A 12,144-nucleotide genomic window follows, 5' to 3' on the forward strand; every position below is an offset into this window, starting at 1 on the left:
CAGATTACTGTACACTCTTTACCCTCATATAATGGTCTCTTGAGACAGTGTTTTCACAATGCAAAGTGTAATTTAAATAGTGTATTTAATATGAAGAAAATAATATATAATGTAAAAAATTATTTGTATAAATAATAAATAATAATTATAATTCAATATAATTTATAATATTGTATATATAATATATTATACTACATTATAAATTATATTTAAATTATTCATTTTAAATTTAATAATAATTATAATTGATTATTTGTTAATGAAAATATATATATATATTAATTTACTGTCTTTAAAGTAAAAATAGTTCAAATTTAATTAATATTATATATATTTGTATATTAACAAATATATGCTATATTTTACATTATATTTAATAAATATAATTAATTAATTAAATTTTTAATGTAGTAATAATAATAATAATTATGATTATGTTTATATATATATTTATAAATGTAATACACGTTTATATATTATTAATTATATTTTTATACACACACACACACACACACACACACACATAAGCAGAATATAATTAATAAGCAGAATGCACAACTCTTCCGTTCTTTAATTTACTTACTCTTCAAACTCGGTTCATCCAGTCAGAATTTTTAATAGCAATTACAGTATAATTTATAATATATCATTTTATAATTTAATAGTTTTCAAGAGCTGCTTTTTTTGTTTTATGTTGTCTAGCCAATGATGACATACTGAATCCAGAGAACGACACCATCGGTATTCTGGTTAGCACTGCAGTGGACATTACCATAGGAATCAGAAACCTCAAACCTGCAGGTAAATACAACTTCACGCACACTGTATGTGACTCAGGGACAGGCAGACGTCTGCTTCTGCATGGGTCCACATGGAGGCCCTTTGAATCAGATAAATAGCACAGCTTATGTGTGCAAACAAAGGCAAGATCAAATGTGGGATTTGAGATGATGAATCAGTAGCTTAATTAAGAAATTCATCATAACTAATAGACAGTCAACAGCTGTGTTTAAATACTTGATCTCTCTCAGTACAATAAATCCTGAAACATTTTGCCATTTTTGACTTAAACCTTTTCAAATCGACAGTGATATGCTGCGCTTCTTCACTGAGCTCATGATCATCCTGTTACGTCAGGATTACCTGACATGTGGATTAGAAGAGATAAGTGCTGCTTTATGAATCGGGCTTTAGAAGAATGACATATTCTGCTCTGAACATTGTTGAAAAGTCAACTCTGGTGAATTATGTCGATGTAAATATGTCACCAAAGTTAAAGTGCCCCTATAATGCCATTTTTAAGGTTCCTAATATTGTTTTGGGAGTCTCCTACAATAGGTTTACATGCATGTCAAACAACGCTTTAGTTTTCTCAAAATATGCATTTAATATCACCTCATTTTACAGCAATTCTCAAATGATTTGTCTGAAGCAGTTCAAAGATTCAGTCTCTCTAAAGCACTCCTTTCAGTGAGCCTACTCTGCTCTGAGCGTGCGTGCGTGCGTGCGTGCGTGTACATCAGGGCCTCTGAGACCTGGGAGGAAAATCCAGAGCCGTTTAATGCTAGTTATTACCGTCGCAGTCTGGACAACAAGGGCTACATCTTCAGAGCCCCCTACCGCACCGGTGAGTGAGAAACACACATCAGATGACTGTACACTCTTTACCCTCATATAATGGTCTCTTGAGACAGTGTTTTCACAATGCAAAGTGTAATTTAAATAGTGTATTTAATATGAAGAAAATAATATATAATGTAAAAAATTATTTGTATAAATAATAAATAATAATTATAATTCAATATAATTTATAATATTGTATAGAATTATGTCGATGTAAATATGTCACCAAAGTTAAAGTGCCCCTATAATGCCATTTTTAAGGTTCCTAATATTGTTTTGGGAGTCTCCTACAATAGGTTTACATGCATGTCAAACAACGCTTTAGTTTTCTCAAAATATGCATTTAATATCACCTCATTTTACAGCAATTCTCAAATGATTTGTCTGAAGCAGTTCAAAGATTCAGTCTCTCTAAAGCACTCCTTTCAGTGAGCCTACTCTGCTCTGATTGGTCAGATGGCCCAGTCTGTTGTGATTGATCTACCGCGTACAGCGCGTGTCAGAAATAATACACCCATTTCCATAGTTCCGTATGTTGAACGCTCGATAGAAAATATGAACATCTATTGTTTATTATACTTACAGGTTGTGATTCAGTAGAGCAGCTGGTCCAAATAAACTGGGTACTGAGCTATCTTTCAAGAGCAAGCATTTTGTGAATCCTGCGTTGAACTCCCCGAGATTAGAGAAGCAGTCGTCAGTCAAATGACGTGTTTGTGGGCGGGGTCAAGTTGTTCACGGCCGGCCAATGTAGAACATAGGTGTGCATTATGCAAATGTGTTGCCCCGTGACGTGTAGCCGTCACAGAAGTGGGATTCGAATTACTAACGACTCGTTCAGGCTGTTCAGAGTTGATTCTTTCTTTTTGGAGACAATAACTTTATTTATCATGCACCTTCAGCTTTTCAACTTTGCAGATCGTTTACATTCATATAGTTACATTACACACTGCATGAAAGGCAATATTCGAAATGGCATAATAGGGGCACTTTAAACTGATCTAGATGATAACACAGATTAGGTTGAAAATCAGACAAATCAGAAATGCTTTGCACGAGTGTATGTATAATATATATTATTTTTATTCGATTTTATTCATCTTTCTATTATTATATTTGTAGATAAAATATTTCTTTTTTGAATAAATGCTGTTCTCTGCAACTTTTTATTCATCAAAGAATCCAGACAATTCACAGGTCCGAAAAAGCAGCACAACTGTTTCCAACATTGATAATAAATCAGCATATTAGAATAATTTCTAAAGGATGTGACACTGAAGACTGGAGAAAAAAATGGTGGCAGGGCATGTAAAATTGTGAACTAACTAATAATGATTAAAATAAAAAAAAGTACAATATATTGTTCATGTAAAAGGAACAGTTGCAAAAGCATTTTAATTGTAAGGTGAGTGGAAAATGGTGAAATGGTGAAGACCACAGGTTTTAGGGTTTCTCTTTTCATTCTGTTTCCATCTTATATTCTCTTAGTTGTGGGTGTGAAGCTTGACCTTGAGGCTTGGACTGACAAATTCAAGATCCTGGCGAGCAACCACACCAACAGCAACCGACAGAGCTCTCAAACGGTAAACTGCACGCACACACACATCTATGGCTATACACAAGCACATGCTGCTCTAAATACTGTTGTTTCTGTCTGACAGTGTGGACCAACCAGTGGCTGTGAAATGGACTGTGAAGCCAACAGTGATGTAAGAGACTCTTAATGCACTTAATACAGAGATCTAAAGCTCACATCCTTCTTTTCAGAGTTTGTCCGTTAAGTGTAGCCGATTGATCTAGTGATTTTCTATTCAAATGACTGATTAATGATGGCAGCAGTAATGCGATCACTTGAAGCTGTCCGTCTTTCTTCGCAGGACTTGCTTTGTTATCTGATAGATGACGGCGGCTTCCTCGTCATGTCCAATCAGAAAGACTACTTGAATAAGGTCAGGACGTTCAACAGGAAAGTGAAGTGAAAACAGACTGTTTGCTTCTGTTTTACACTCTGTGCTCTTCCTCTTCAATCTGTAGATCGGGATGTTCTTCGGCGAGGTCGATGCCACCCTGTTTTACGCCCTCTATAACAACTCCTTCTACAAACGCAAGCAGTCTTACAACTATCAGTCGTTGTGTGACCCCGTGCCCAGCAGCAACACAGGGGCCGCCCCGCGAGGAGTGTTTGTGGTACGAGCGTGGATGGACGGGATAAGTCAATGCCTACGTTAACATGCATCCTAATAATCTGATTCAAATCTTAACCAGACACCTCAATCAATCCAAATGAAATCTAATTGAAAGGGCTGGTATAGATTTTAAGCAATCTGTTAAAAATGAAAATTGAATAAATGGATAGATGAATAGGTGGATAAAGAGATGTGTGCATAGGGTAGGTGAGTATTTGGATGGATGATGAACTGTGGCATGATCAAATGTCATGTGTTTCCTCTCAGCCTACTATTGCTGATGTGTTAAATGTTGCCTGGTGGACGTCAGCCGCTGCCTGGTGAGTTTCTGTCTTACAGTCAATTATAATGTCTGATCTCAGTGATGTAGCAGCTTGTAAACATGTGCAAACATCATAGGCTCACACTCAGGAATTTGTGTGTGTCTTAAATTGAGGTCCCCATGGGGAAACAAGCTTATAAATCATACAGAATGAGTTTTTTTGAGAATGTAAAAATGCAGGAAGTTTTCTGTGAGGGGTATGTTTAGGTGCAGGGCGATAGAATATACGGTTTGTACAGTATAAAAATTATTTACGCCATTACGCCTATGGAGAGTCACCACAAGGATAGTAAACCAGATGTACGTGTGTGTGTGTGTGTTGTCCTCTATAGGTCACTGCTGCAGCAGATGCTGTATGGATTCGCCTATCAGAGTTGGTTCATGACAGGTGTGTGACGTTTACATTGATTTGAAAAGGTCATTGTTTAAGTGGATCAATAAGAAGACTAGTCTAACGTGTGTTAAAGTGGTCATATGATGCGTTTTCAAGTTTTCCTTTCTCTTTGGAGTGTTACAAGCTGATTGTGCATAGATAAGATCCCTGAAGTTGCAAAGACTAAAGTCTCAAAACCAAAGAGATAGTCTTTATCAAAGTTAAGACTCTGCCACGCCCCCCTAAAATGGCTCGTTCTAACACGCCCCCACATATCTACCTCACTAGATGAGGTGGATGCTGAAGGAATGGTGTCTAGAGCGACCAGCTGTGTGACGGTACAGACACAGTTTTACTTCAGTAACATCAGCAGCTCCTACAACATACTGCAGGACTGTGATAACTGCTCCAGGTCAGACACACAGCAGTCATGCAGGCAGTATACATCATATATATACAGACTACAGGCTGTTTTTAATAATAATGTGTCTGTTTTACAGGTTAATTCATGCTAGGAGAATAAACAACACCAACCTGCTGTTTGTGGTGGCTGAAAAACTGTCCTGCGACTCCTGTGAAATAGAGAAACTGTCTCAGGTGGAAACAGAATGTATCCTTACCCATAAATGTGCATTTCATGCATTGGTTTTAATTTCTGAAATTTTAATGCAATGTACGCTGCTGTTCAAAAGTTTGGGGTTGGTTGCATTTATCTGATCAAAAAAAATATTTGGAAATATTATTGCAACTTAAATATATACTAATGTATGTTTTCTGAATAATATATTTTACTATGTAATTTATTCCTGTGATGCAAAGCTGAATTTTCAGCATCATTACTCCAGTCTTCAGTGTCACATGATCCTTCAGAAACAGAAATCATTCTAATATGCTGATTTGCTGCTCAAAAACATTTCTGATTATTATCAATGTTAAAAAAAAACTGTGCAAACTGTGATACATTCTATTTTTCTCGATTGTTTTGATGAATAAACATATTAATTTCCTTCCAAAAAAAAAAATCTTACTAACCCCAAATTTTTGAACGGTAGTGTAAATTTGCAAAAAACAAAAATTTTTCTTAACACCCTCCGTTTCTCAGACAAGGAAATTAATACATGCGAGACAATAGCCACAGCCCGGTATAGAAAAGGAACCACGAGCTGTTTCGACTACAGTGTTTTAGTGAGTACACATGCACATTTCCACTTGTTTATTCAAAGAAATCTTTCTGGAATATTTACAGTTGAATGTCTATGGATGGCATAATGAGCTCTGTAAACCCCGCCCACATGAATAACATCAGTAATGTATAACCTAGACTGTTTAAGTAGCAAATAAATTAGAATTAGAATACGTGCCTAAACAAAAATGAGTTTAACAATCCTGCATTTAAAGCCACCAGAAGACTTGTAAGTGCATTAATGGAGACACATTTCTCTATTTCTCTTCCAGGAGAACACATCAGACTGTGGGCGGGGTCACTCGTTCCGCCCCTCCCTCCTCACTTTACTCCTCCTCCAGCTCCTCCTCCTGTGTGTTCTGGCCCACCCCTCTGTTTAAATCCATCCTCCTGTCCTCCTGTCCTCCTCTCCCTAATTCCGCTTTTCTCCTTTATCTCCCCGTTGCTCTAGTCATAGGTAATATAATGGGACTTCCTCTTGCCCTTATACGGAAGTCCAGTCGTGCTGCTTCATCCACTTAGCTTCACAGGTTGTTGCTTAGTGACCGTTGCAGAACTTTGTCATCTCCTGCCAATCAAGAGCATTTGTGGAAGGAGCTAAAAGTGTCTTTGCGAAAACAGGAAGCTAGCGATGTGGAAACCGACGGCCATCTTGGACCATTGAAGAAATGGTGGAAAATGACATGGACTGTTCCCTCCTGCCTTTGCGGCTGTAAGGGGGTTGGGTTTTGTTTGACTCCGCCTCTAAAGGGAAAGGTCATCCTCATCATCCTCATCTTCATTCTGTAACCCGTGTCGCGAGGCTACGGGACATTCTAACACCATCTAGCTTCCGGTAATAAGAAAATAACCGAATAAGAACAGAACTTTAAGTGATTGTCAAAAAAGTATCAATAACAACATGTGAGTATTAAAAACATACCTCCATATATTAGGGTATTTAATGAGAAAGGGAAGATGATAGATGTTATTTATTCAGTTATCTTTTGTTTATTTATGCACTATATCTACTTCTTGCCAAAACGAGACTTGTTGTGTGGTCTAACTTTTCTAGCCAAATTAGGAGGTAAGAAAACCACAGAAAAAGAAAGTAGTGAAATTAAAGAGGTATCGCACCATTCCTTCATCAGTCACAAGGGCTTCATATATTTATTATTTATATTTATATCACAACCCTGATCCGATTAGGTTAGGCTTTTTATTTGTGTTTATTATTTGTATCACAAGGTAAACTATATTAATGCCTCAGTAATATAATATTTGCAGCTAATATGTAATAACATGTTCATTTTTAAAGGACTAGTTCACCCAAAAATGACAATTTTGTTTGATTTATTCACCCTCATGCCGTTCCAAACCTGTTTGCTGTTATTGTTTCACCAATGAGAAATTTTTAAGAATCAGGATAGTGACCATGATTTCCAGCTCCAAAAAAAAAGTATCATAAAAGCAGTCAGCATGAAGTTGTCTAAAGTCAAACGATGACAGGCATGGTCACTGTGAACTGTTATTGAATGGAAAACATTTAGGTGAACTGTTCCTTTAAATAAGATGAGATGTGCTAATGAAGAGATTTTTGATGGATTGAAATGCAGTTTGAGTGTTTTTTAGCGATGATATCTGTTTGCAGTCTTTGTAATTCTGTGCTGTACAGTTTTTCACAATCTCAGAATGTTAACCACATATTGCATCTGATCACTTCACAACACATGCTGTTTGTTTGCGCCATCATTTGCACTGATGGATTTGGCTGTGAATAGTAATAGCAACCATGATCCTAGACAATATGGTCATTCATGTAGAAGAGAAATGTTTTATTTTTCATATGTACGTAAGGCCCAAAACATACTCAATGCAAACATTTCTAGATATGTAGGCTGGATTAAATGTTAAATAATGTGCCGATGCAATTGAAGCATTTGCGTCTGCTTGCATACTTGTATAGAGTATGTGTTTCAGGCCTCATTATCTGTTATGACATTATATCTTATGTTGAAATGTTAAAGGGGTCATATGATGTTGCTAAAAATAACATTATTTGGTGTAATGCAATGTGTTTATGCGGTTTAAGGTTCAAAAAACACATTATATTGAAATTGCATCATATGACCTCTTTAATAATGCTATGAAACTTAAGCAAAAATCCTTGTTTTGGGCCCTGCATCAACCTTCTTTTAGCTTCTTTTAGCACTTTTATATTGGACAGCATTGATCATAGAGCTCCACTAACAGTTTAGTGCAGTAAAAGTCTTTTATGGGCCTTAAAACTCACAGGTTGTGTTTGACATAGAATACTATCATACTACATACTATATTCTTCATGCTATTAAAAAAAAAAAAACGCATTAATGTTCACTAATGAACATTTTTATGATTTGTCCTGGTCCCGTGATTGCTTGGATGACTAACTATATTTGTCAAAATAAGCATTACAATAAATGGAATACAATATTTACCATGATTAGCCGCGGCCTATTAAGAAAACTGTTATTTTGCCTTTTTACCAAATTTTGTTTAAAAATGTCTGGTCAAATAATCAAGTCAAGAGTGAAATAGTCACAGTTGATATTGCTTCCGGTCATTCATCACACTGGAAATGGCAGGTCAAGTTGAGTGCATTGCATTGTGGGATACTGTATTCAGTATTCCATGTGATGTAATGTGCATTTTGATAAATGTAGTTGCTCTTCAAGTATTCTACACATCTGGAAAACCTGCATCCTGTGTGCAATGTGCATACAGCAGAAATAGTATGGTTAGTATTCTAGTATGCTATTCCGGACACAGCTCGTGCCTCCAAACATCATCACCTGACTGATATAAGGCAATGCAAATTTTGTTTTTTTTTAATTTAGAGTATTTTTGAGCCGCAGTGTTTGCCATAACCTTCAGCTTCATCCCTGCAATGTACACAAACTTGACAAGCATCTTTATTTTGTCAGTAAACGGGGCTAAATCTGAACCTCACTGACTGATTCTCAGTTGCACGTTTGGCATTTTAGTGGCCATCACCTTCAATGCTCCTTTAAAGTTCAGTGGCAAGAGGTTTAAGGACGGCCCATCGGTTTTAGGATTGTCTTTGTAAGACTTTTTCATGCATTCAATCCTACTGCTAAGCTGCTACCGAGTTTTAGTAAAGTAGGTGTTGAGGTTGAACTGACAGCTCTACATAACCTCAGTCCATCTCTGGCTTCACAACGGAGGCAGTTTGGTTATAGCGTTCCTCATTCCCAAATATGGGAATGGCTTTACTGCTGTAGTTTATATAAAGTTTATTCAAGGTTTGCTGATGGTTGAGGAAGTGAATCTGTGTTTGCCGTTATGTGACATAACTGTGAAAATAGATGATTTTACGAGAAGTATTTTGAGAGTATTGTCAGTTGTTGGTGTGGAAGGAATGATCTGATCTGTGTCAAACGAATGTTACATATTTGTCTGTCTCGAGGCAAAATCTGTTAAAAGCCTGTTTTATTTGCCTGTGCAATTTTAAAAGACAGCACTTAACATGTTAATCATTCCCTCTCTCTGTCTGTTTTAAGTTAGTTCACCCGAAATGTATCATTTATTCACCCTCATGTCATTCCAAACCTGTATGACATTCATTCGTCTGTATGAAAACGAATGTTTGGAAAGGACATCTCCATTTGTTTTATGAATGAAAGAAACTCATACATGCCATAAGGGTGAGTAAATGAGAATTCAGTTTGGGTGATCTATTATCTGTCAGGATGTCATGAATTTTAAACACACCTTATTTGAGAGGTGAAAATGCATGTGTGATGCTAGAGGACATGATTCTTACGTCACTTAGTTTGTTTGTCATCCACCTTCAGAACTAATTGGTTAAAGAGAAAATGAGGTATATATGTTAAGCTTGATTCAGTGGACTGTACATATCACTAATATTTTAACTTGAATGCAATCCTCATCCTGACACTGTCACATGTGACTCCTGTTTATAACCCACATCCTGATTGGATTTATGAATCCATCTACAGTATGAATATATATTTTAGACCCCATTGAGTCCTAGAAATGGGAAAAACACAAATTCTGAAATACAAGTGCAATGTCATATGTGGTACTGTAAACGGGAAAAAAAAAGTTTTAAAAAGACTGTTTAAGCTTCAGTATGATGTGCTAAGTTTAAGGGATAGTTCACCCAAAAATAAAAAATTCATAATTTACTCACCCTCAGGTTTTTCCAAACCCGATTATAGGCAAAATATAAGTGCGTTTCCATACAAAACCATAATAAAAATATAGCAACCAGGGGCTTTCGAGCTCCTAAAAGGACATAATGCTCCATAAAAATATTATAGAGGCTGTCCATATGTCTTGTGCACTATATTACAAATCACTAAGAAGAATTGAAGTTATTCAGTAAAAAAATGTATAATCTCAAATTTGAATTTGTGTGCATTCAAATGGTTTGGATTGACATGAGAGTGAGTAAGTGATGACATAATCTTAATTTCTGGGTGAACAATCCCTCTAACTCAGTGGTTCCCAACCCTGGTCCTGGAGGCACCCCAACACTGCACATTTTGCATGTCTCCTTTCTCTGACACACCAATTTCAGGTCTTGAAGTCTCTACTAATGAGCTGATGACCTGAATCAGCTGTGTTTGATTAAGGAGACATGCAAAACGTGCAGTGTTGAAGTGCCTCCAGGACCAGGGTTGGGAACCACTGCTCTAACTCACAACTTTAATGTTGAAACATGTTAAACGGCTAATGTGTACCTCTTTCTTTGCCTGATTATGGAAACAATCTGCTATTTCATTTCATATCAGGGCAAAGAGCGCTCCGAAAGGTGGAAATATGCCTTGTTCTTTACTCTGGTGAGTTGTTTTAAAACTTTGCCACTTTTTTATTCTTGTTTTTTATTTTTGGGGGGAAAGTGTATAATTGTCTTAAAACTGGAACACTGTCGATGTACAGGGGCACTGAACTGCCCAAATTAGGGAAACACATTTTGGCAAGACACTGCGATTAAATGATCATGTGTGTCGGTCTTGTGTCACAATTCCAAGTACACTGTGGAACAAAAGTCCTTGTTATTAAATGGTCTGAAAGATTTGCTTTTGCCAAAAAAAAAAAGAGAAAAAAATAGTATTCAAAAAGAAAAGCTAAAAGAGGAAGCAGCTTGCGCACGGGGAGGGGCCTGATGTATAACCCGCCCACTGGGAGGAGTCATTAGCTCAGACCCTCCCCCTCCAAAGCAACATCATTGTAGGCACGTTTCCATCAGCGAGACGTGTGTATGTGATTCCGTAGTCTTTAGTCTGGTGCTCCGTGACTAATGTGTACAAAAAATATATATATTAAAAAAAACGTACAAACGAGAAACTGAATTTAACACGAGTGAGGTTTTAAAATGTATTAACAATAAATAAAAAAAATAGAAACACAGTACTGCTGATAATACTCATGAGTTGAGCTCTGAAATCATGGTGAGCGTTTTTCTTTCGTTCGTTTATTGGATTGTGTGTCGGGGGCTCAGTGCCTCGTCTCTGGGTCCATGTTGCTCCATTTTTTTGTACAGACAAAAAAAGACAAGGGAAAATTTGTAAAATATTGTGTCTGTGACTCCTTGTAAAATATTTTCAAATTGTTTATTACAGAGAATCAGTTATTAAATAATGTTCATATTTTTCACTTCAGTGCATTGTGTAGTGGTTATTTTTCTGATGCAATCAACATGTTTTCAATGCTCATTAGAGATACATAAACACGTGAATGTGATTCGAAGTCATTGGTCCCAATTTTAACACGCGTGGCATCATAATACTGTACTACATTCATAAGACGTGCTTAAAATATATTTAATGATTCATTTTTAGTTGCAGTTTTTATTTATCTGTCATTTGAAAACAAAAAAATACAGTGATAAAACTAAATAATAAAAAGTAAAAAATTACACTATAGTCAAAACTATGTTAACAGGCAGCATATTAAGGCAGCATATTATCACAAAATCTATGGAAATTAATATTGCATCTGTTTTTGAAAAATAATGGTGAGAATTTAGCAGAGGTGTAAAGAGTACCTAAAAAACATACTTGAGTAAAAGTACAGATACCTTACAGTGAAAATTACTCCACTACACGTTACAAGTCAGCAATTCCAAAACAACTTGAGTAAAAGCCTTAGAGTATCTGATTTTAACAGTACTTAAGTATTTTACTTATACTAAATATAGGCTCAACTAGTCAAAGAAACATGCCCGTGAAAAACTGTAATGTTGTGGAGAAGCTGGGGGAAAAGGCAGAGGCAAGGATCTATGCGCAGGTATTTAATGGAAAAACTAGAACAAATAATAAGCCAAAAACCAAAGGGAACAATGAACAGAATGACTGGCAAGCAGACATCCATTAGGCCTACATTCAACAACTCACAAGGAACTAAAGAAAAACTAGGGCTATATATACACACAGGGGGCTAACAAGCTTAA

At 36.3% G+C, this 12,144-nt stretch overlaps 1 protein-coding gene across 1 annotated transcript in view; it reads left to right on the plus strand.

The window, feature by feature from the left end:
- The window catches only part of cacna2d2a (calcium channel, voltage-dependent, alpha 2/delta subunit 2a), a 210,312-nt gene extending 203,159 nt beyond the window's left edge, over nt 1-7,153 (plus strand). The window contains 11 exon segments of the mRNA XM_016557999.1: nt 680-801; nt 3,112-3,206; nt 3,285-3,332; nt 3,501-3,572; nt 3,658-3,810; nt 4,077-4,129; nt 4,464-4,519; nt 4,793-4,916; nt 5,005-5,114; nt 5,607-5,689; nt 5,960-7,153. Coding sequence (XP_016413485.1) covers nt 680-801; nt 3,112-3,206; nt 3,285-3,332; nt 3,501-3,572; nt 3,658-3,810; nt 4,077-4,129; nt 4,464-4,519; nt 4,793-4,916; nt 5,005-5,114; nt 5,607-5,689; nt 5,960-6,067 — 1,024 coding nt within the window. The 3' untranslated portion in view covers nt 6,068-7,153.
- Nucleotides 7,154-12,144: the final 4,991 nt, after the last annotated feature.

Source organism: Sinocyclocheilus rhinocerous, unplaced genomic scaffold, assembly GCF_001515625.1.
Source record: "Sinocyclocheilus rhinocerous isolate Xijiao unplaced genomic scaffold, SAMN03320098_v1.1 scaffold1488, whole genome shotgun sequence".
Classification (NCBI taxonomy): Eukaryota; Metazoa; Chordata; class Actinopteri; order Cypriniformes; family Cyprinidae; genus Sinocyclocheilus; species Sinocyclocheilus rhinocerous.